This window comes from Lissotriton helveticus, chromosome 1_1 (genome assembly GCF_964261635.1).
Source record: "Lissotriton helveticus chromosome 1_1, aLisHel1.1, whole genome shotgun sequence".
Taxonomy (NCBI): domain Eukaryota; kingdom Metazoa; phylum Chordata; class Amphibia; order Caudata; family Salamandridae; genus Lissotriton; species Lissotriton helveticus.
Window position 1 is genome coordinate 417,290,383 of NC_136057.1, and position 25,849 is coordinate 417,316,231.

Consider the following 25,849-nt stretch of genomic DNA (forward strand, 5'->3'; position numbering starts at 1 on the left):
TTATTAGAGTAAGGGACTCTTTCCCAGACATCTTAATATGGTGGCTGCCAATATCCATAGTAGTTAGCCCTGACATAGTAAACACAGATGAGGGACTAAGTACTTCCAATGCCCTTTTAAATGACACAGATAGAGGACGCCACACAATGGGAACCCAGGGAGAGCATGGCACGAGCCGGTCTCCCCCTGGGCTTTTTCGTGCAAATGGAGCGGGCCATGGCAGATGATTGGTTCAGTTCAGTGGAGGGTCGGGTTTGTAGGGAGCCTATATGTAGGGTGGTTTGGCAGGAAGGCGCTCATTGTGGTGTCAGTCCTCAAAGGGGTAGAAAGACTTTCGCAGACCCACCCTATATAAAAAATAAAAAAAAAAGAATAATTTTTTGCCACTCTAAGACAGGTAATATATTTCACACATTGATTTGTATGTAGGTGCTTTTGGGGGGTTGAAAGTCTGTAGCGGCCTTATCTATCCCTCGGTGGATCCTTGGGGTGGGGTGGGGGGGGGGAATAACACGGGGGCACCAACGCAGGGGGAATAACGCAGGGGAGTTGGAAGTGAAAAATGGGGCTGTTTCAAGAAAATTAGATGGATCTGTTTGGGTCAAGTTTCGCAAAAGGTTGGGGTTTTATGAGATAATTTAAGATATTTATGACGCAAAGTTGTTTTGAAAGATTTAGGACATTTACCCAACTTAATAAAGTGGCCTTTTTTGCTATGACCGTAGTAGTCGCTTGTGATTATTGTGCGACCCAGGACCGGAGAAACAGAACGACGCAGGTGATTCAGCCAGCTATAAGCAAGACTATTATCTCGTCAAAATCGCTAGAACGGCTTGAATGTAGTCCTAAAGATCATAAGATATTGATATTAGTCTAATTATATTTCATGTTTACATACAGTACAGATGGTAAAAGTACGGAGTAAGATGGAAATAACTGAAAGTGTACACCAAAATGGCCATAACTTGACAACCAGTACTGGTTTTACGCAAATATGATTGAGAGAAATCTTGTTTTACTTTTAAACCACATATTTTGCCTCATTGGAGGATACAACCATATGCTCTTATGAGGTAAACCAGTTACCATTACATAATAATTGCCCAACTAACAAAAACTGTTGGGGTACAACAGTTCTTTTAATTTATTTTCATTTTTATTACTTCACTCTGATTTGTACAATTCAGTGTTTATCTGAACTAATAGCCATCATTTAGAAAGAGTAAGAAAACTTGCATGCTAGTGACTTGACAAAGAGAGGGTTGACAACTCATTGTTCATTTGAGCATGCTGGGATATTCTTATAACTGCAGCACGTAAGGACAGCATGATGGGCAAAGAAATTGACGTGAACATGGACACTAAAATCTTACTGTCCCTCATAATAGGCTCATTATGTGGAACATGCATGCTGGGTATCACAGAGGAAACAATGTTTCACTCAATGGGTTGCACACATCATGAAATTGCTACAACAGATAAGTTGGTACTTCTGCCCCCCTTAACATTACAGCTTTGAAAAAGCCCCAGGTCTCGCAGCCACATAGGGTGTGAGACACAAGTTGGCTGATTTTGAGGACTTGTGAGCCACTAAGGAACAATTCAACTTATGAACACGATTGTGATTCTACTAAAACCGAACATACTCTTTTGCGGAGGATATAGCTTATATGAAATATATGCACAACAGAAGACAATTGCAAGGGACAAGCGCCTCTTTAAGACTAAATAAAACGTGATAATTCATGAGAAAAGTTAAGGAGAATCAACGAAATACAAACGAAAAAGGCAGTACAAGATTATTATTGGTCTCTGAACTTTGGGTTAGTGCACCCAATACTCATCTATTTACCATATTGGATGGTATTTAGGTTGAAACATTTCATTTCCCATGATGTGCACTACTCAAGTGGCCAATCCCTCTGTGGTACTGAAATTCTGCACCCGTGACATAAGAATCGCCGTATTATGACAATTTTGGTAACATCAGACCGAAAATGACAAGTGTAAGGTCTGCGAGTATTTTTCGTCACATTTGAGTGGCGAGATCACCATGAAATCAGGGATTCCGTTCTGAACCCTCGGATTCCATTTTTAATACGGCAGCCATTTTCTGGTTGCCCTCACATAGACCGATGACTAAGGCCGAACGAGTCTTAGGAACACGTACACTCTGTTGACTTGTGTGTGACCTGGGCAAGCTGACTCCACTGCCCGAAGCCAAACCTGTTCGGCCAGTTCCTTTTCCAGTGGCCGATCGAGATTAGAAATCAAGCCACAACATGCCATAAACCCTGTATTGCACACAACTATGTCTAATCTTACTCACACCTGTCTGTTCCTTTCATTATGGCCTGCTTTACGATGAGGAGGTGCCCAATTTTATTAGGGGTCCGACCGATTATCTGATGAAGTGTTGGGCCTTGCCGGGTAATTGATTGTGGGCTGGATAAACTGAAATATGGGCTTGTCATCATGATTCTGCTTTTCTTTGTCGTGAAAATATGTGAATGGTCAACTGTAAATAAGGAATGTTTGCCTGAAGCATAATATTTTGTATAAAAAGGGATGGCTGGCTTTGTAAGTTTGAGCAGTCTCCTGAGAACATACACCGCGTGTACTTCTAGGATACCTGTTACTGGTTGCAGCCAATAAATCTGATCTTTGACGTCACCAAGAAGTCTCTGCGTTTCTGTAGTCTGAGACAGGAGAATCCGAAGTCTTTGGGTGTGTCCCCTGACACCGCTGGGTTCTAAATAACCCGGTACTTCATTTGGCGCCCAACGTGGGGCGATTTCAGCGGTACCGGTCCAAGCCAGAGGTTCGTGAGGAGCTTCGTGTGAAAATTCTGGAGGAAGGTCAACCACTCCATCGACCCCTGTATGTCGTCGTGGTGGTCCGAAAGTCTTTGCTGCGAGGTTCCCCGCTTTCCAACGGCTACGAAGGACTGCTGCCCTGACTATTGCCCTATCTTGGAGCCTTTGACGATTTGTAGAGCAAGACGATAGACGAGTCTTCTGGTGACATCATCGATACCTCAGTTAAGTATGAGTGGAGCGTCTCCCAGTCCTTAGTTTTTGGGTATCCCCTTGGGATCTTTGATTTGGAACTTGCAAGTACCAAAGCCGAGGGACTCGTGTATTCACGAGACTATCGTATTTGATAATCCTTTGAAGTTTGAAGCTAGACTAGTGAGCGAAGATGCCTGGTCTTAGCAGACTCGGAAATTTGTTTTGTTGTGGTCGAAATAGGGATTCCCGATTGGAGGACTCGTGTCCGGTTCCTCCGATTGGAACTCCAACCTATGAACTCTATGAGAAGCATGGCGTGGGCCCCATCACATATATTGAAGTGTGGATCCGATACACGAGGAAGGACGGTGTCCTCAAATGGCCCCAATATGGTAGTTTTGACACGGAAATCTTAGACAGACAATCTAGAGGTTAGACTTTTTAAGAAGAAAGCCCGGCCGGCGATGTTTGACTCTTTCCGCCTATGGCGAAAGGAAGCCAAACAGAAAGAAATTAAATTAGCAAAAAGGAATAAAAGAGAAAAGGGTATCTCGATAATGCAAGCTGCTATGCAGTATAAAGATGTAAGAAGAACAAGCGAGTGAGCAGTTGCGCAGGCAACGTAAAATGGCAATTGATAAATGCTATCCAGTTTTGCCGCCTCTTCAGCAGGATGCAGCAAAGGGACTTGAGAAAGATCCTTTGATGTCGCATTTGCTGAGCTCGCCACCCCCCTATGCGCAGAGTGCCACAGCACCTTCGCAACCTTTAGTTGTGCAACCTCCGGTTGTTTTACCTCTGGTTCTTCCACAACCGCCAGCTCTTCTCCTGTTGGCTCCCACTGCTACGGCGCAGCCTCCTCAAGGGCCGCCGACTTTGCTACCTGCTCCACCTGTATTTCCTACGACTTTGCCTACTGTATCGACTACCTTTTCCGATATTCCTTCTGATACTGCCTCTGCGTCTGCCTTGTCTCATCCTGTTTTTCCTCCTGTTCTTTTGTCGACTTCTCCTGTTCGACAGAGGATGACTGACACTGTTGCTAGTCTTCTATCTCCATTCTTTGGGGCATCAAGCATGACCCCTGTTTCAACACGTAAACAGTTGCGTAGTCAACTGCCTGATTCTAGAGAACGGGAAACATTGGATTATTTGGCACATAAATGGGTGACTGATCCCACAAGATATGAGCTAGAGTCTGTTATGGATGTTTTTCGTCAATGGGAAGCACCAAAGCAGAGATATGTTTTTGACAAAATGTGTGCTTTTCTTTGTGAAGAATTGGAGGATCATGGTTTGGAACCCAATCCACCTGAGTTATGTCGTGTACGGTTCGAATTTGCGAAAGGCACGATTGCGGGTTCCGAGGTTGAGAGGGCAGTTGCAACATTATTGTCATTTAGGAGTGAGGCTATCTCTCGGTCACTGTTTGAACCTGATCCCTCTGTTAGGAGAAAGGCGTGACAATATCCAATGAGAGAAGTTCCCCCAGTTTGGAAAGAAGGGGATCTAACTGCTAATCCACCTGTTCAGCCTCATTTTCAGCGTGTTTGGGTACATGTTCCATGGAAGCGAGCGGAGGTCTTGGCCCTTAAGCAGACTTTACCTGACCCCCGGAAAAATCCTGCAGGGTATTATACGGAACTATCTCAGACTGCAGACTCATGTGTTATGAATCTAGCTGATAGACATGTTTGGAAATGTGGTTCCAGAGCCTTTGTGGGGATTGATTCGTCATACAGACCATGCGCAGGAGTTAGGTGATACCTGGGTTAATATTGCTGCTGCAGATGGCCGACAAGTTGGCGGTGCTAAACCTGAGCCTGTAGTAGCAGAACTCCCTGTTAAGATCGTTACTTATATGAAGACTTTAATGCCTGCGATGCGTTTAAATTGGGATAAATTGTCTGCATGTAAGCAGAAGAAAGAGGAAACCGTGTCTGATTTTTTTCACCAGGTTTGAAGAGACGTTTATCGACCACAGTGGTCAAGACATGAGTACAGAAGGTGGTCAACGGTTGTTCGTTGACAAGTTTGTGCACAATTTGCTTCCTGAGTTGTGTAAGAAATTGAAAGATTCAGAGAGTTCTTGGGCCGTTTCCTCATCAGCACAGATATTGGCTACTGCACAGTACTACGAAAATAGGGATAAGGATGAGCAGGATAGAGCAGACAAGACTAAAGAGTTAAAGACGAAGGTTCTTTTACAGCAAGCGTATCCGCCCCGTAGTAATCAGCGTGATTATCAGCAACCTCAGCAGTTTCAGAGAAACTTGCAAAGGTTCGAGTTCTCAGCAACGTTTTCCTGTAGGCCCTAATCAGTGTGCATATTGCAAAGAAGAGGGTCATTTTAAAAGTAGCTGCCCTGTTTTTTTACAACGTGTGAATGGTGTTTCTAGCGCAAGAGGGCGGGGTGCTCCACAAGCTCCTAGAGGTAGAGGACGTGGAGGTTTTCCCCAGAACACACGTCCCTTTCCTCCACAGAATTCAATGAATAGTTTTGACCAGCAGAATAACGCGTCTGGTAGAACGACTCAGTACTATGCTGATGACTACTATGCAGAAGGTGAGAATATGGAAGGTGATGATTGCTAGGACAGCCATAGACAAAGAGGGAGTTGTTTCAGTTCCAGTAGATCAGAGTGGACCTTATGTTGAGGTAATTACATCAGGTGTGTCAGCCTTTTCTGTTGGATACTGGTGCTACAAAGAGCTCTATTATACACTCTAAACTCCCTGGCGCACCTTTGTCTGGCGAAATGAATGTTTCAGTAGGTTTTTCTGGCCTCCCGGTTAGGAACCCGATTTCTAGTCCTATGTCTCTTTCTGTCGGACCTTGTGAATTCGAAGCACCCCTTATTCTGACAACAGGTTGTGGTGAGAACTTGTTAGGATTGGATCTGTTGAAAAGATTGTACGCGACATTGTATTGTTCTCCTTCGGGAGTACAGCTTACACTGGATAAGAAAGTGGTCTCCTCGATGTATTTGTCAAAGGATAAACTTCGACAGAATTGTCATCTCTTTCTGATATTCTTTGGGCTACTGGTCCTAATGATGTGGGTCTTTTGGAGATACCGCCATATGTTGTGACATTGAAAGCGAATGTTAAAATGCCACGTATTTCCCAATACAAGATCTCTAGTGAAGGTGAAAAGGCGTTGCTAGAGATCATTCATGACCTGATTGAGAAAGGTGTAATTGAAGAAACAAGAGGTAACGTTTGCAATAGCCCTGTTCTGCCTGTTCTGAAACGAAGTGACTCTTCTCAGCCACCTGTTTACAGGTTTGTGATTGATCTTAGGGAGGTGAATAAAATAGTTGTGCCACAGTTTCCAGTGGTTCCTGATATCACTGCCTTATTAACGATGATTCCAGCTTCCGCCACTTGGTTCTCGGTGATTGACCTGAAAAATGCCTTTTTCAGCATCCCGATTGCCGAGGAGAGTAGGGATATTTTCGGCTTCTGTTTAGGACGAAGCTTCCGGTTCAAACGCGCCCCAAGGCTATTGTGAGAGTCCATCAATATATAGTCAGGCGTTGAAGACACAGCTTGATACGATTGTTTTACCTGATGGTGCTGCTCTTATTCAGTACGTCGACGATTTACTAGTCGCTGCAGATACTGAGGAGATTTGTAAAGAAGCCACCTTGTCGTTGCGTCATTTGTCTGATCTCCATCATAAAGTGTCCCTTGCTAAATTACAGTATTGTCGACAAGAAGTGACCTACTTAGGTCATCTCTTATCGAAGGAGGGAAGAAGATTGACCCCAGAACGAATTCAAGCGATTGCAAAGTTAAGTGTGACAATTACACAGAGAGAAGTGCAAGCTTTCTTGGGTATCACGTCATATTGCAGACAATGGATACCGAATTTTTCCTTGCTGGCCAAACCTTTGGTGGCATTGACCTGTAAAGATACGCCCTTCCGTGGTCTGAAGATTGTCAGAAAAGTTTTTCCGAATTACGTAACGCATTGTGTTCAGCTCCTGTGTTGGGTACCCCTGACTACAGTAAGCCCTTTACACTGTATGTCCATGAGAAAGAAGGTTGTGCATTGTCCGTACTGACAGTCTTTTGGGGACAAGCAGCGTCCATGTGCATATTTTTCGTCAACTTTAGATCCGGTGGCTAGAGCGTTGCAGAGTTGCTTGAGAGCGACGGCAGCTGCAGCTGTTTCTATTCGACAGTCTGCTGGTTTGGTGATGAATAATACGTTGATTGTAATGGTTCCACATGCAGTGGATACCTTGTTAAACAGGACCAAGACACAGCACTTAACTAGTGCTCGATTGTCAGGTTATGAGTTAACACTTTTAGCGAGTCATGTGCACATAAAGAGATGCAACACGTTGAATCCAGCTACGTTGTTGCCGATTGTAGCAGAGACAGATGTTTCTGAACAACATGATTGCTTTCTTAGGACAGAAGAAGAAACGAAAGGGAGAGTAGATCTTAAAGACACTCCTCTTGTGAAGTGTGATGGTACCCTATGGGTGGATGGTTCATGCTTCCAAATGGTCATACGACTGCGGCATAGGCTGTTACGACTTTACATACGATTGTTGAAGCTGCACGTATCCCACATAATTCAGCTCAAGCAGCCGAGTTGTTTGCACTTACGAGAGCGTGTGTATTATCGAAAAGAATGAAAGTGAACATATATACTGACAGCCAGTATGCGTTTGGTGTGGCTCATAGTTTTGGATGATTGTGGAAAGAGCGTGGGTTTCTGACTTCGCATGGAGCCAAAATACAGCATGGTCAACTGGTGAATGAGCTTCTTGAGTCACTTACCTCGATGTTGCAAGTTGCGATTGTGAAATGTAGTGCACACAAGAAGGTTACTGACGACGTTGGTCACGATAATGCGTTTGCTGATGAAGTGGCGAAAGCAACAGCAAGAGATGTGATGAGTCGAATGTATGTTGCGGGCCCTGCAAGATGGATTGGTGACGTTGGAATGTGTGAAGATACAATAGAGAGTGTGAAGTCTATTCAAGCTGAGGCTACGGAGAAAGAGTTGAGTGTGTGGAGAGAGAGAGCACGTGTAAATTGGATGCGAATGTGGTTGCTGGGTTGAATTGTCAGAGCATCAGCGATTGTTGCTACCCGACGCATACGTGCTTGCAGTGGTTACGATGGCGCATGGAATGGCTCATATCAGTGTGAAAGGGATCTGTAAGTTGTTGGCCCCAGTATGGCAAAATGCTGGAATTCCTAAGTGTGCAGAGAATGTGGTCAAGAATTGTATGGTTGGTCTGAAATACAACCCTGGTAGGGGAACTCCAACTCCAGCTGGTCATTTTGCCCCTCCAATGTATCCGTTCGAGGTTTTGCAGCTAGATTTCATCCACATGGAGAGGTGCAACAACTTGAAATACGTACTCGTTGTTTGTGCCTTTTCGAGATGGGTAGAAGCATATCCCCTGAAAGATAACACTGCCATGTCCACAGCTAAAGCCCTTGTCAAAGAATTCTTCCCCAGATTTGGTTTGCCGAGAACGGTCTGGAGTGATAATGGGAGTGAATTTGTAGGTCAAGTGATGAAGAGTGTATGTGAAGGGCTAGGAATCCGGCAAAAATTTCACGCTGCAAATCACCCCCAATCAGCTGGACTAGTAGAGTGCTATAAGGGCACGTTAAAACTGAAACTGGCCAAGATACAAGTAAGCTCTGGTCTTAAATGGCCTGATGCGTTGCCACTAGCACTTCTATCGACAAGAATGACTGTGCATTCACGAGTGGGACTTAGTCCGTATGAGATTGTGTCGCCCGGCCAACATATGGGGAGTGCCGAGGCCGACGAAATTCAGCGAGATTGAACACCCTGTACTGCTCGACTACTAGTATGATTTGACGGCTAAATTGCGTGTTTTACACCAACAGGTTCACGATACACTGCCTCAGGCATCTGAAGATCCAGGACACGTCATCGATCCTGGTTCATGGGTTTTAGTCAAAAACTTTCAGCGGACAAAGAATGATCAGCCCCGCTGGGACGGCCCCTATTTAGTCCCGTTATAAACGAGATCCGCAGTGCGAGTGCAAGGAAAGAAGAACTGGATCCACGGCGTACACTGTAAGAGGGTCCCTTTGCCTCTGCCGTATGACCAGTGGATCCAGGAGGGTATTGCAGATTCTGAAACAGACTGTGCCTCGTTTTCTGCCTTTTAGCGATGCACGTTTAATTGGGACAAATTCTGAGCGTGAAAGCGACGATCTTCTGCAAGATGCCGTGCCATCTGCAGTTCGATTGGACACTACTAAGCCTAACCTGTTTCGAGATGAGACATTACCAGGAAAAAGCAGTTATAATTTCAGACCGAGAACTATGGACAAATAAATAAAAATTCCTTTTCTTTGCTATTTTTGAAAGTGCAGCTCTCTCATCTGAGAAACTTTTTTGATTTTTGTTTTTTGAACCACCATCTGGGTTCAGCTGTAGGGTCGCGGCGTCAAGTCTTTGGAGTGCAAGCCGAAGACACAAGGTCGATGGTTCTGGTTGGTCCTTGGGAGTTCCCTGGACTGACAGGCGCATTCCTTAGCACGGAACACCTTACCTCCGCGAGCAGCAAGGTTAGAGGATGGAGTTTTTCGAGATGGAGAGACCTGCCAAAAAGATGAACTTTAGAGCCAAAATGTGTACAATGATGACTAGAAAACGTTTTCTGATACTATGCATTTTTATGTTTAGCATAATGATGTTTTTAATAGGATATGTTTTATTCTCTTTTCGAGTGACGTTTTTACCCACTGCACAACCTATACCTTCTACTGTTTCCTCACATTCTTTTCACCCTCTTCCTGAACATGAATCCTTTAGAAGATTGGAATTTGTTAATAACTCTTTCGTTCAGCTTCTGCACCAACACCAATTAGTAGTGAACACAACTAACTGTTGGGTGTGTGGTCTTATGCATCATACTACTGATAAAGGTATTCCCTACCTGGTCCTGCCATTCAGCTACAATGGTTCTGTATGGGCATACAGAACGATGTTCATCTATGCTCGTGAAGTCCATCCCCTACGTTCTGTAAAAGATAGTCCAAAGAGTAGTGCTCTAGTTAAGGGTGTAGTAGATATGATTAGAGGAACTACTTCCTATGAGACTATCCCGAGAGATGAGACACTGGCATACATTGGATGGAATGTAACCGGATATGGAGTTAGTCTGAGTGAGAACCAGCGTACAAAAAGATCCTCCCCAATTTGGGTTGTACCCCATCAGGGTCACTACTGTCTGCAGGGTAATGGCAAGAATCCAAGAGCTCAGCTAGGGAAGAGTATCTGCAAAGAGACATATGTCTTTGCGTCCCAGACTTCCCCTTCGTTCTTAGCAGCTAAGGGTACCTATTTCATCTGCTATGATAGAGCATACACATGGTTGCCTCCTGATTTCTCTGGCACATGTTTTGTTTCGTTCCTGTTGCCTCCCACCTACACAGCCGTGGCGGATTACCACAAGACAAGGGTAGTTAGAGGTGTCTTCACTGAGGAAGATACTGCAGGACAAGAATTAGGAGATTTCTTGAAGGGTTTTCTGCCGTTTTGGGGACCTATGGTTAACAGCAGGAACATACGACAATTGACGAGGGTGGTCGAGTCCACCGTAGTTGAAACTGCCGGTGCCCTTAGTAACTTGACTGCTGAGCTCCAGTCGGATCGTCTTATGACACTCCAGAACAGAGTTGCATTAGATGTCATACTTGCAGACCGAGGTGGGGTATGTAAAGTGATCCAATCAAGTTGCTGTGTTTTCATTCCAGATAATGCTCCAACAGTGTACCAGGCCATTTCCAAACTGCATAAGATCTCCGAATCTATTCATGTGGATAAAGGAGATTGGTCTTTGATGGGGTGGTGCTGGGAACTGATATCCGCCTGGGGATGGAAGATTCTGATGGTCATTGGGATGATCTTAGCCATTCTTTTTCTGTTCTGTCTGTGCGTACAGTGTGCTCCTACTATATGTGGCCTCTGTGCTACATAATGTGTAAGGAAACCTACATCGAGAGACGAGCTAAGTAATAGGATGATGCTACAGCAACATCTCAATGATTTTATGAATATAGACCTAGACTCAGATTAGCGTGAGTGTAGGTTATTGCCTATGTAAGGGCAAAAGGAGGGTCTGTGGTACTGAAATTCTGCACCCGTGACATAAGAATTGCCGCATTATGACGATTTTGGTAACATCAGACCGAAAATGACAAGTGTAAGGTGTGCGAGTATTTTTCGTCACATTTGAGTGGCGAGATCACCATGAAATCAGGGATTCCGTTCTGAACCCTCGGATTCCATTTTGAATACGGCAGCCATTTTGTGGTTGCCCTCACATAGACCGATGACTAAGGCCGAACGAGTCTTAGGAACACGTACACTCTGTTGACTTCTGTGTGACCTGGGCAAGCTGACTCCACTGCCCGAAGTCAAACCTGTTCGGCCAGTTCCTTTTCCAGTGGCCGATCGAGATTAGAAATCAAGCCACAACATGCCATAAACCCTGTATTGCACACAACTATGTCTAATCTTACTCACACCTGTCTCTGTTCCTTTCTTTATGGCCTGCTTTACGATGAGGTGCCCAATTTTATTAGGGGTCCGACCGATTATCTGATGAAAAGTGTTGGGCCTTGCCGGGTAATTGATTGTGGGCTGGACAAACTGAAATATGGGCTTGTCATCATGATTCTGCTTTTCTTTGTCGTGAAAATATGTGAATGGTCAACTGTAAATAAGGAATATTTGCCTGAAGCATAATATTTTGTATAAAAAGGGATGGCTGGCTTTGTAAGTTTGAGCAGTCTCCTGAGAACATACACCGCGTGTACTTCTAGGATACCTGTTACTGGTTGCAGCCAATAAATCTGATCTTTGACGTTACCAAGAAGTCTCTGCGTTTCTGTAGTCTGAGACAGGAGAATCCGAAGTCTTTGGGTGTGTCCCCTGACACCGCTGGGGTCTAAATAACCCGGTACTTCACCATGGAAAGAGTCTGTATTCTAGGCTCTCCTTGGAGCACTGTCCGAGGATATACCACCTCTAATTGGTTATTTGTGAAAGCAATCCAGAACAGCTCATCTCGCTTAGCGTGTGTTTTGGCCATTACAGTAGTTCTAGTTTCTGGTTTTATCATGGGTGCAACTACTGTACACATGTTTGCTGCCTTAGTCTCTAGCATGTATTCCAAGTGGTCATACACAGTAGCCCAGTAATTCAGTCAGCATGGCTCTCTTCTGATATACATTTAAGTATTTTTTAAATAGAGGAGGATGTACCACCAACACTAGCCATGTGGGCCCAGGAAGTCTCTTCAATCCCATCCTAACTGGCTCTTTCATATAAGGTATCTGCCTATTAAACCAATGCACTTTTTTTGAAAATATATAGTAATCTCCTGGTAGTCATATGCCATGTAAATATGTTAGTATCTGACAAGGTAGCCAGCATCTGCTTCAAAGGGGTAGATTACTCAGAAGTGAAATATTTGTCAGCTAAGCTAGACTCATTGGAGAGTCCAGCATTACTAGAAGGTCTAGGAAATCTTTATTCCAAATGTTCAGTCAGTGTACCTGTACAATTACCCTTATTACTACATGTCCACCATCATTTTAAAACATTCAAATTGTGATTCAAGGCTCAATGGCATAATAGTGTTTCCCTTCACTATTTAGGATTAACAACATTTGGCAGAATAGGTGACCTCAAAATGCGTATGACCTCACCTATAATCTTCATTTGTGACCGCTATGACATGGAGCACCTTTTCCATGTGGTCTAATTGGCCTCTTTCATTGTTGAGGCCATCTTATTTTGAGATCCTCTGCTCTGCGAGACGGCTAGGTGGTTTTTCTAGCTTGATAGATGGAATCCATTTGAGCGTTCAGAGTGTCCAATCTTATGGTTTATAAAAAGTAAAGCGCTCTTGCGTGTCCTGAAGCAGCAATTTCATTTGGTCATCATTCCCCCCAGTTTGAGACAGGATTATGAGAAACTTTAGTGTTACTCTCTCGTCCTATGGCCCTCAAGCTCCATCTGGTGATGAGCAACAGTTTGGATTGTCACACCTCTGCTGTTCCAATATTTTGGACAGGTAGGTGATGTTGGGGCAGGTCCTTGGTATCTCACAGGGAGGCCACAACTGAGGTCTATTTCTCCATAGTTAGAGGGGGCAAGGGTGTGGAGTCCTGTATGACTTCTGCCCCTATCTGCACAACTGTGACATCATGACGGCTAGTTGATATAATTTCAGCCAAAGGGGTTCATGTATGCATTAAATCGCGTTGGTGGCAGGGCAGAAAAAGACATTTTATGCGGACTATATGTGGGAGGAACACGCCTAGTCTGGCTTGTGTGTATGGTTTTGCATAGATGCACAACAAACCTGCACCTCTGATGCAAGCTGATCTAGTACCTGGTGATTTACAGTGACAAGGGTGAAAGAGTACAAGTTGGATGTGTACATTGGAGTTGCCCTGGGATTGAGAAGTTCACCAATATTTGATAGAGCATTATCTGTACCACTACAGGTCTGAAGCCTGTCACTTAGATGGTAGTTTTTCTCCAAGCAAGAGGGCAGTTGGTGGGTGACTGTTTCAAGCATTTTTATGCCTCAAGGCAAGCCCAAGATTTAACCATAATTAGATTGTCAAGGCTAAACAGCTGGATTCCTTAGAATGGATGTTGCTTCTGTATTTAGAAGCTGTGGATCAATTCCTGAGATTGCAAGGTTCATATTAGGTTGGCGGTGATCACATAGGTGCTGTTTGTATCCCAACCAGAGGGGGATTTCTTTTTTAGATTAGACTAGCACAAGCTTGCAGAGATCGAATAAAAGCAACAGCAAGCTTCTGTGACTCGTGGGGTGATAGTGGTAAGAAACATTTAAAGTGTTCATTTTAGAGGTAAACAGAAGATTGGAACAGAGTTGTGATGTGGGCGAGAAAATATGCTCCTTGCCTCAGCCCAAGCTGATATACATCCTCTAGAGTGGGCACAGGAGTCTGTGTACCTTCTTTCTAAAGCTCAACTGGCATAGGCTGTCATCATACTACTGGTTACTTGGAGCAATAGGTGGACTAGACTGTCAGCAGTTAATCTAGAGAACAATCCAGCATTTCAAGCAGCAGTTGGTTAAAGGCCTACATTTTTTATCCAGTTTCAAAAACAGACATGACCAGTCTCTGATGGTTTACTGTCAAGTTTGATTTGTATTAATCAGTCGGTCCATGATTGGCTGTTAGATCTCCTGGTACTCAAATGCTTTTATCAAGGAGAACAGCATATCTAGGGCACTCACCTTAGGAAGGGATCATTAACAAACGTAGTAAAGCCAATGGAGTCTATATGTTTAAATAGGTGCTGGATACCTAGATTTAGCAGCCAATATAGTCAATCTTCCCAGAAGGAGAACTCACTCACATGGTCAGAATTTCTATCTTTGCGTGCATTTCAAGCCCTTTAAGCATACTGAAAATATCACGTGGCTACCCACCTATATTTTAACTAGTTTACTTAAAAGGTAGTGCAAAGCCAAAAGCATATGGTAAGACACCTTACACTAAAGACAGTATACAAGGCTAGCATGCATAGTACAGCCAAGAACAAAGGACCTACAGAAAGGAGAAAAAAAAATACAAACAATAAAAAATAAAAATAAATAAAAACATAAACTCGTACAAGTCTACTGCTGGGCAGAGAAAAAGCGGTACAAAAGGGGGTGGTGATGGACGGAGCATCTGAACCAATCAAACACTCACACCCAGTCAAAAGATCTGGGTTTGATCCATCACCGTTCTTTAGCCCACTCTGCCACCCCAGTTCAGCTATATGCAAATCAGTCTGACCCTGTGCCTCATGGGAACAGTCCAGCCCGAACTGCCAAGCCATGCCTTCCCTGGGCCGGAAACAAGCTTCCGAGGACCGGTTTCTGGCATTCCAGCCGTCTTCAGCCCGGCTTGCTTGAATCCAGTGGCAAAGTGAGCAAGGGACTCACGTCTGAGCATACCCTGCCACACTTACAGAGGCACAAAAGGGGGTGGTGATGGACGGAGCATCTGAACCAATCAAACACTCACACCCAGTCAAAAGATCTGGGCTTGATCCATCACCGTTCTTAAGCCTGTTAGGACTGTTCCCATGAGGCACAGATTCAGGCTGATTTGCATATAGCCATGTCTGAAATGGGGTGGCTGAGTGGGCTAAAGAATGGTGATTGATTAAACCCAGATCAGTTGACTGGGGGTGAGTGTTTGATTTGCTCAAACGCTCCGTCCATCATCCCCTTTTGTATCGCTTTGTTCGCCCTGAGTGTGGCAGGGTATGCTCAGACGTGAGTCCCTTGCTCACTTGGCCACTGGATTCAAGATAGCCTGGCTGATGAGGATTATGAATCCGAAACCGGTCCCAGGATGCTTGTTTCCGGTCCATGGAAGACATGGCTTGGCAGTTCAGGCTGGACTGTTCCCATGAGGCACAGGGTCAGACTGATTTGCATATAGCCATGTCTGAAATGGGGTGGCTGAGTGGGCTAAAGAATGGTGATGGATTAAACCCAGATCAGTTGACTGGGGGTGAGTGTTTGATTTGCACCAACGCTCCGTCCATCATCCCCTTTTGTATCGGGCAGAGAAAAAGGGCAAACATTATTACCATCCCCCAAGGTTGGCAAATAAGCACTGCCACACCAGAGTTGCAGAAACAGGCCTGGTATCTGCTCAGACTACTGGTCTTTCATGCTTGTAAAGTGGGGAAAGAAAATTAGAAATCACTTCTGCTCCCAGAACTCTGCTGCAAGCCACAACGTAAAAATTGTGCCAGCACTAATCAGTATAATAGGTTGTTTATGAATGTTATAACCCATGCAGGAACGTGGAATAAGGATTGATAAACGGTGAATGACTGCTGAACTTTTACTTGCAGCCACAGGTCCCACCAGCACCCACATGAACCCTAGAGGCCTTAGAAACGTCTACTCAACTAGGATTATGGGATGGATTTCCCTGCATACCTTCGTCTCATTATGTTATTTATGGTGCAACCTGCAATTCCACTATTGGATCCATAAAGTAAGAAACGGAATTTGAGAATCGCAGAAGCCTTTAATGATTTTTAGGTAATTAGTAATTTCCATATACATAAATACCGATCAAGATCTTTGTGATTTATTTACATAAGAATTATGTTTTTCAAATCTTTGACAATCCCATTTATAATGTATTGCCACAGAAGAATGTTCAACAAATGTATTAAAAACAAACTAAAAATGTTTGCAAATACTGCGTTTTGCATCACAAAAGGGTTTTCATTCAATAGCAATTAAAATCAAAGTTTGGTACATATCGCTGCATGCAGCTCCATGTAAACCCTAGTATTTGTTGGATTCTTAGTTTCACCGTCTTATACTGCATAAATCTAAAAATTATAAAAGGATAAGGTCTTTACTGAAGTTTTATCAAGTGATGTGTAAGTCAATGTGTGCTGAACATTTACATTTTGTGTTCACCCCTGCTTAATGACACTTGTGGATTTGAGGCAACACATTTATAAACCAAGATATCAATAGGTTGGTTGTAGATGCGTCTGTCCTGTACTTCAAAGCACAACTGACTTATTTCAATCACTACAATGTGTCAAAATATTTTACAGTATACCTTTAAATTATTGTTAGAGCGGAAAGCAAACCGCATTAGCATTTGCTGAGCTTTAATAGAGATTGGTGAGCTGGTATGGTCCTAGCCGGCAACAGGCCCTTCTAAAATCCACGCATCTGTGGCCACCAAGATCTCGTTCGTTCCAAACTATGAAAGGCAGGGTCTACTCATTCTTAACCAAATTCGACATGGTACAACCCTTTCAAAACATTTCAGTTGTAAACTGGACAACATCTGAGCTGCAATAGAATTTAATTTATACTTTGCACCTAATAAAGGAATGCAATTGACCAAAAACTGATAAATGTGCATTTTCAATGTAATGGGCTCGAATTTCCTAGAACCAAACAATGAAGCTATGTCCAACAAACATACCTCTTTGGGTGGGATCTCAACTTTCGGTCTTGGAACTTCCTTTGGTATAAGATTCGCTGCTCCCCGTTGCTTTAGTGGCTGCATTGACTGTGGACCCTGAACTGAAGACGGCAGGCCCTGAACTGAAGACTGCGGGCCTTGAACTGAAGACGGCAGGCCTTGAACTGAAGACGGCAGGCCTTGAACTGAAGACGGCAGGCCTTGAACTGAAGACGGCAGGCCTTGAACTGAAGACGGCAAGCCTTGAACTGAAGACTGCAGGCCTTGAACAGGTATTGGCAATTTTAGGTCAATATTTTCTTGCCAGGATTGTTCTTTTGGAATGAAATTCATAGCTCGTCTCTGCTTTGAAGGATTTTGAACTGGAGTTAGCGGATGAATCTTTGGGTCCACCTCCTTCGTAACTATGTTCCAGGACTGCAGAGTTGGAGGCTTTCCCACATAATCAGAGTTCCATGGTTTTGGTTTGGCAAGCTCTTTCTTAATGCAGTCTCCTTCTGGCAAATATCTCCTGTTCAGAAACTGAAAAATACTGTAATCATGAATGAGACCATACTAAATTAGCAATTGACAATATATGCTACAACATGGTGCAATATGAGGGGGCATAGTGTAAATCAAACTGATGAGATCTGCCTCCCCTAGTCCTACACCGAGTTGCAGGGGTCAGATTTCTAATCCTCCGATGCAAGGACGTAGTCAGTGCACCAATACCAATTAGAAATCTAGCTGGACTACAATCAGGAGCAATACTACGCATTTAGTGTTTGTTGGTAAGGATCAGCACCAGAAGATGAATTCTGGGACACAGTGGAACTCCAAACTCTTTCATAAATGAAAACTCAAAATGGCACTAAAAAAACAGGACATACATTTTAAGTATGTGTTTGAAAATCTTAGTCTAGTGCATGAACTATGACTGGAAACCACATAGAATACAATAATGAATATAGCAAAACCAGTTATGATCCGCAAAAACAGCATAAACATTTCTAACATGGTTTTGAATTTTTAGCATCGTAACATCGAGATATTTGGAGCATTATAGCAATTTTAGGTGAGGCTGCAAATTGCAAGCCAACGTTAGAGTTTCTCAAGATGGAAGGCCATGTCTGGTCTCTGCAGTGCCTACTAGCTTTAGTTTGAGGTGACAACAAACCAGTGAGACCGGACGTCATGGTCCTAGTGCGAAATCCCTCTCAGACCTTGGTCAATTAACTTGAGTTTTTGCAGTATCTGATCATTGTTTTTATATTACGATAAAAGCCAACGCAGGGGGCTTGTAAACGCTAAAGCATCAATAGGACTAAATAGTTTCAATTATCAACAAAAAGAAGTCATCCTAGATAGTAAGTGGACATAATACAAACATTGCTACGCAGGTCTTGACAACTGCTCCTTTTAAAAAAAAAAATTTTTTATTGCTATTTACATGATACAGAGAACAAAGTGACATACAACAAAAAAACATGTTTTCGGGCATTCACATCGGACAATCCGGCTTTTGGTGGTAAAAATGTTAGAGTCAAGTTCGTTGGTTGGTTTTAAGGTCTTCAGGTGACTGCCCCTCCTTTTGCACATATAACATTGAACATTTAAGTGATCGCTGATGGTTGCGTGTATAGATGATACATAAAATGTACACAGAACAAAGTTGGTGGGTGGTTGTGTAGTGACAGGTCGTTAGGTGGCCCTGGAATGGTGTATAGCTGATTAGGTTCAGGATTTTTGATCTTCATGGTGGTTTGTATGGGCTTAGGAATGTGTCTAGTTTCAACCACATTGCTCTGTTGGGGTTCTTCCATGGTGTGTGTCTGAGAGCAGTGTTGTCCGCTCCTCTGAGAAATGTCACCCAGTTCAGCCACCCTTTGAATGTGACTTTGGAGGCATCTTTCCATTTTGCTAGAACAGTTTTGACTGCCGTCGTTAATAGGAAGTCCAGGAGGTATCTGTCCTGTTGTGTGGCTACGTCAGTTGTGATATGGGCCGTGGTAGTTGTGGCGAATGTTCGGTCTAGAGTGCAGCCTACAGTTTTGTTGATGATGTTGAACACCTTCCCCCAGAATTTGCTGACCTTACTGCAGTGATAGATGAGGTGTGCAAGGTCACCTTTTTCTCTGTCACAGTTCCAGCATCTGTCATTATGTCTCAGACCTATCGATGCTAGACGCGCTGGTGTCCAGTATGTTTGGTGTAGTAGCCAGAATTTCGTTTGTGCCAAGACCAGCGATATCATGTTTTTCAAGGGGGGCTGCCCAAAAGGAGTGTAGTTCTTGTTCAGTGAGTTTGGTACCTAGCTGTGTTCTATTATCTGGCAGAGGAGTCTCGTGTTGTCGTGCGACATGCGTGTTTTCAGGTATCCTACCTGAGTGCGGTCAATCAGCTGAGGGAGCACTAATACTTGTGGCTAAGATTTTGGCGTATAATTTGCAATCTAAGTTTCAGTGATATGGGTCGGTAGTTTTTGGGCCATTGTGCGTCTTTGCCTTCTTTGGGTATTACAATTATATTGGCTTGTGACATTGATTCGGTTACTACCCCTTCTGTGCCACAGTGGTTGAAAACTTTCGTCAAGATCGGCAGTAGCTGGTCTTGGAACGTTTTGTAAAAGGGCGCCGTGTATCCATCCGGTCCTGGGGATTTGTTGTCCTTTAGTGCACTAATGGCTGTGGTGATCTCTGCCATTGTTATGTCTTGACCTAGTGTCTTAGCTTCCTCTATCGTTATCGTGGGTAGGTTCATACCGTCTAGGTAGGCTGGGCAGCCGTCCTGGTCATAGTTGTCGTCTTTTTTGTATAGCTCTTTTTAGAATTCCATAAACGTGTGTAGGATATCTTCATGTCAGGTGTGTGTTTTGTTGCATGCGTCTGTGATTGTGGAAATACAGTGTTGCCTTTGTTTGTGTTGACACTAGGATTTTCCCCGCCTTCTTTGCTTCGTAGAGGTGGATTTGTTTGTATTTTCTTATCCATAGACTGGCTGGTTCGCTTAGAATTCTATTGAATTCGTACTTTTCCCTGTGAGTTTTGCAAGGGTGGCTTTGTCCGAGGTATCTGATGTGTTTCGTTTCTAGTTGTTTGATATCGCTTTCTAGCTGGTCTAACTGTGCTTTTGTTTCTGCCTCTTCTGGCTTTGATTTCTATTAATGTGCCCGTGATGGTCGCCTTAAGGGTATCCCACAGACTTTTTGGATCTATGTCTGGTGTGTCATTCTCTTTTACTCTTTTATATAGTATTTGATGGCTTTTTCGATTCTATTTTTGTCTTCCTGTTTCGCCATGGTAATGTTGTTGAGGCACCACCTGTGGGTGATGTTCTCATTGTGTTGGCCCATAAGATGTAGGCTAATACAGGAGTGGTCTGAGATTGTTCTTGCCGCTATATCTGTGTGTTCTATCAGGTGAGCGTGAGTCTGAGATGAGGATGTAGTCTATCTACTGTAGGAGTTGTGGGGGTCGGAATAGAATGTGTAATCTCTGGTGTCTGGGTGTTGTAGGCGCCATGGGTCTTTAAGGTTGAATCTGGTGCATATGTTCTTTAGGTTGTTGTGGGAAGCGGGAGGTCGAGTCTGGGACCCTGATTGTCTATCTAGGGTGTGGTCCAGTACAAGGTTGAAGTCACCTGCCAGGACGATCATTTGGTTCGATTGGTGTGCCTCTAGTTCCTTTGTTACCCTCCTCCCAGAATGTTGAGTCTGTGTTTGGTGCGTATATGTTTGCTACCAGAATGGATTCTACACCTCTTTTTAGCTGTGTGATTAGTAGTCTGCCCTCTTTGTCATACTGTTCTTTCTCAATGGTAATGTTGGATTTGCTGTTAATCAGGGTGATTAGACCTCGTTTTTTGCCCACTGCTGGTGAGCATGCTGTCTGGCCTATCCATCTTGCCCTAAGCTTACTTGCGTCATCCATGGAGAGTTTTGTTTCCTGTAGTAGGATAATATCGCTTTTAGTCTTTGCAAGATAGTCTAGTCTAGTACTTTCTTTCTCTTAATCGGGTGGTTTAGACCTTTGACGTTAAGGGATACAATTTTCAGATCAGTCTGTAATGCGTTCAATTAATTCACGGTCTAGATCTATTCTAAGCACGTCCCCTTACAAGGCTAGACCTGTCTATCACAAATGCCTGATCATTGTTCGTTCATGCCTAGAAGTTAAAGGATATAGACAGTTTATTGGTGAGCTGGTGAACTGGTTGACTTCTTCTCTGGCCACTCGTCTGGGATTTGCGTTGGCTTGATTTGAGGTAGGTTTTGTTGTACAGAGCTTGCAGTCTTTGTAGGCATATGAGGTAGATTGTGTTACTGTTAATGCCTCGAGATATTGTATAATGTGAATTCTCTCGGTAAGCTCCTTGGGGGTCTTGCCTATTCATTTGAGAGTTCAATCAATCAATCAATCATACCATTTGTATAGCGCACTACTCACCCGGGAGGGTCTCAAGGCGCTTGGGGGAGGGGGTATGCTACTGCTTGAATAGCCAGGTCTTGAGTTGTTTCCTGAAGGCGAGATGGTCCTGAGTCAGCCGAAGGTGGATGGGGAGGGAGTTCCATGTCTTGGCAGCCAGGTAAGAGAAGGATCTTCCTCCGGCGGTGGCTCTTCGGATGCGTGGTACGGCTGCGAGGGCGAGGCTGGTAGAACGTAGCTGGCGGGTGGGCGTGTAGAAGGTCAGGCGGTCGTTGAGGTACTTGGGGCCCAGGTCGTGGAGAGACTTGTGTGCGTGGGTGAGGAGCCGTTCGTGATCCTCTTGTCGACGGGGAGCCAGTGCAGGTCCCTCAGGTGGTTGGAGATGTGGCTGCGTCGGGGGACATCCAGGATGAGTCGGGCGGAGGCGTTCTGGATGCGCTGGAGTCTTTTCTGTAGCTTGGCTGTGGTTCCGGCGTAGAGGGCGTTTCCGTAGTCCAGTCGGCTGGTGACGAGTGCCTGGGTGACAGTCTTCCTGGTCTCGGTCGGGATCCAGCGGAAGATCTTGCGAAGCATACGTAGGGTGTTGAAGCACGATGAGGAGACGGCGTTGACTTGTCTGGTCATCGAGAGGGAGGAGTCCAGGATGAAGCCCAGGTTGCGTGCGTGGTCGGTTGGCTTGGGTGCGGTGCCCAGGGCTGGGGGCCACCAGGAGTCGTCCCAGGCGGAGGGTGAAGATCCCAGAATGAGGACTTCCGTCTTGTCCGAGTTCAGTTTCAGGCGGCTGTCCTTCATCCACTCGGCGACGTCTTTCATCCCTTCGTGTAGGCAGGTTCTGGCGGCGTCGGGGTCTCTGGTGAGGGAGAGGATCAGCTGGGTGTCGTCGGCGTAAGAGATGATGTTGAGGTTGTGCTGGCGTGCGATGGCTGCAAGAGGCCTCATGTAGACGTTGAAGAGGGTGGGGCTGAGTGAAGATCCCTGCGGGACGCCGCAGATGACTTCGGTGGCCTCGGAGCGAAACGGGGGGAGGCGGACTCTTTGTGTTCTTCCGGCAAGGAACGAGATGATCCACTCCAGTGCCTTCTCTTGGATACCGATGTTGCTGAGGCGCTGGACTAGGGTGCGGTGGCAGACAGTGTCGAACGCAGCGGAGAGGTCCAGGAGGATGAGGGCCACTGTTTCCCCCTTGTCGAGCAGGGTCCGGATGTCGGTGGCTGCGATGAGGGCGGTCTCGGTGCTGTGGTTGGCTCTGAAGCCGGACTGCGAGGGGTCGAGGGATCCGTTCGTCTCGAGGAAGGCGGTCAGCTGTCTGTTGACTATCTTCTCGATGACTTTAGCAGGAAAAGAGAGGAGCAAAATGGGGCGGAAGTTTTTGAGGTCGGTGGGGTCCGCTGTAGGTTTCTTCAGGAGGGCGCTGAGCTCGGCATGCTTCCAGCTCTCCGGGAAGGTGGCGGTGTTGAAGGAGGTGTTGATGATGTTCCGGAGTTGGGGTGCGATGGTGGAGTCGGCCTTGTTGAAGACGTGGTGTGGGCAGGGGTCGGTTGGTGATCCGGAGTGGATGGTGTTCATCGTGCGGTTTGTGTCTTCGGGGGTCACCGTGGTCCAGGTGCGAAGGGTGGCGGTGGGGGGCGTGGGTTCGACGGTTGGGTGCGTGAGTGGTGCGCCGAAGCTGTTGTGGATGTCGGTGATCTTGCGGTGGAAGAACGAGGCGAGGGAGTCGCAGAGGTCTTGTGACGGAGTGATGTCGTTGGTGCCGGTGCTGGGGTTGGAGAACTCCTTGACGATGGTGAAGAGTTCCTTGCTGTCGTGGGCGTTGTTGTCCAGTCGTTCCTTCAGGGATTTCTTCTTGGTGGTGCGGATGAGCTGGTGGTGCTTGCGGGTAGCGTGTTTGAGGGCGGTCATGTTGTCGGTGGTCCGGTGGAGGAGCCAGGCTTTCTCGAGGGTGCGGCAGGTCTTCTTGGAGTCCTTGAGTTCGTCGGTGAACCAGGATGCCTTCTTGCTTCTGGGTCTGCTGGGAGGGTTCTTTAGTGGCGCGAGGTAGTCGGCGCAGGCGGTCAGCCACTGTGTGAAGTTGCAGGCTGCTTCGTTGGGGTCCGTTGTGTTGGCGGGTGGGCTTTGGCTGAGGGAGGTGGTGAGCTGGTCCGCGGTGATCTTGCTCCAATTCCTGTGAGATACTTGTTGCGGGTGGTGGTGGGTCGTGGTTCTTTTGAAGCTGAAGTGGACGCAGCTGTGGTCGGTCCAGTGGAGTCCGGTGGCGTGGCTGAAGGTGATGTACTTCCTGGAAGAGAAGACTGGATCAAGCGTGTGGCCGGCGTAGTGGGTGGGGGTATTGACCAGTTGCTTGAGTCCGAGGTTGGCGAGGTTTTCCAGCAGGGCGGTGGTGTTGCGGTCCTTGTTGTTCTCCAGGTGGAAGTTGAGGTCCCCTACGAGGATGTAGTCAGCGGAGGGGAGGACGTGCGGGCTGATGAAGTCTGTGATGTCTTCGCTGAATTGTGTCGTGGTCCCGGGGGTCTGTAGACGAGGGTGCCTCTGAGCGTCGTCTTTGGGTCGGTGTGAATTTGGAAGTGGAGATGTTCGGCTGCGGCGAAGGAGTCGTTGGCGTCGGTCGTGATGTGGATGGTGTTCTTGTGGACGATGGCGATGCCTCCTCCGGTCTGGTTGATGCGGTCCCTCGTGATGATCTTGTACCCGTCCGGGATGGCGATGTCGGGTGCAGAGGAGGCGTTCATCCAGGTTTCGGTGAGGAAGGCGACGTCCGGTGATGTAGCGTCGAGGAGGTTCCAGAGTTCCACGGCGTGTCTGGACGGAGCAGGTGTTGAGCAGCATGCACTTCAGGTGGTTGCTGCTGGTGCTCGACTTGCGGGTGCGGTGCAGGTTCGGGGGCAGGTGAATTTGCAGGCTTTGCAGGTGAAGGGTCCGTGGATGCGTCTCGGGGTGGATCGGCAGCAGGCGGGGTTCCGGCCGGCATGGAGTGCGTTGAGGGTGGCGGTGTCGTAGGTCCGTCGGGTCGTCTTGCTTCGGTGGGGGCCAGGGGTCCTGGCGCAGGGCGCGGGCCAGGTGCGGACGGGCGCAGACGGGCTTGCCTTTGGCACGCCTTCGGCGCACAATCGGCGCGCCCGCTGCGCGTGCGTGGGGGCGTCATAAGGGAGCCGGGAGGGAGGGTCCGCTGGGTGGCGGGAGCGTGGATCCAATCGGCTGTCGGTGGGGCGGGGCCGCAGGGAGGCAGCGGCGGGAAAATAGAGTGCGGGCTGGCGGCGGGAAATAGAGTGTGGGCTGGCGGCGGCTGGGGTGCCTACAGGAGATGCGGCGTGGAGAGCGGCAAACCAGGAAGCAGGGGTAAGGAGGAGCGTGGGGCGACCGGGCCTGTTAAAGGCACAGAGTTCCGGTGAGGCGCTTCTTTTGCTTGACATAATTGTCGTCTCCATTTCCTGTAGGGCTGGGCCATATAAGTATCGTGACCGTTCCGCTGGGTCTTCAAACGTTAACGAGATTCCTTTGTTGTTTACCATGAATCTGGCTGGTCTGGCGAACGAAAAGGTGATGTTTTCTTTTCTTAACCTAGCCAGAAAGCCTTTCCTAATGACCACTGTGTTCAAGTAGTCCCGTGTGAGGATAATCTTGTGTCCTTCCCACTGTAGGTCGGGGTTCTTTCTTGCGAACCCAAAGATGGCGTAGGTCTGGTGAGAACGTACTGGTTTGCAAATTATCGGTCTTGGGCTTGCTCTGTTGGTTTGTCTAAAAGCCAGGACTCTGTAGGCCTTGTCTAGTTCGAAGTGGTTTTCAAATTTGAGGTTAGTTAGTTTGGGTATGAGCTCGTGTATCATTGCCAAACAGGATCCCGCTTTCTCCTCCACTCCCTCCGGCACTCCCAGGATTCGGATGTTCCCTTTTCTTTGTCGGTCCTCGAACTCAGCAGCCTGTTTGCGGAGATCTGTGGTTGCTTTGGCGATGGTGCCCATTGTTTTGCCTGTGAGCTGCGCTGGGTCTTCAATATCTCACTCTTTGTTCTACTGTTGAGTCTTGTTTGTCGAATGGATGTCTGCTCTGACGGCTGCCAGTTCCAGTTGTATGGTGTCTGTGGTATTCTTTGTAGATTTGGCTAAGTCGCGGACTTCCGCCAGCTTTTTAAGTATGCTGTCCAGAGTGCTGCTGAGGTCCGCCTTTTGTTTGAAGGGGGAACCTGGTTGGCCTTCCGGTTTGGTTTTCTTTGCTATTGGCGCCACCTTGGTTTCATTACCGGCCATTTTGTTTATACCTAGTCCTCTTTTCTCCCGCAGGAGTTTGTATCTTTTGTCACTGCTCGATGGGATGGGATGGGATGGGATGGGATGGGATTACTTGTTGGACGCTGTTGTTCGCGCGTGGTTTTGGAGAGGTGCTCAGGTCTGGGCTCTCTTGCTTGGT

At 46.3% G+C, this 25,849-nt stretch overlaps 1 protein-coding gene across 5 annotated transcripts in view; it reads right to left on the reverse strand.

The window, feature by feature from the left end:
* Positions 1-25,849, reverse strand: part of CAPRIN2 (caprin family member 2) — an 857,580-nt gene that overhangs the window by 537,455 nt on the left and 294,276 nt on the right. For all 5 annotated transcript variants that reach the window (XM_078673768.1, XM_078673767.1, XM_078673766.1 and 2 more), the window contains exon 9: positions 17,043-17,564. In XM_078673768.1, the coding sequence (XP_078529894.1) occupies positions 17,043-17,564 (522 nt within the window). The remainder of the gene's footprint in view (positions 1-17,042; positions 17,565-25,849) is intronic.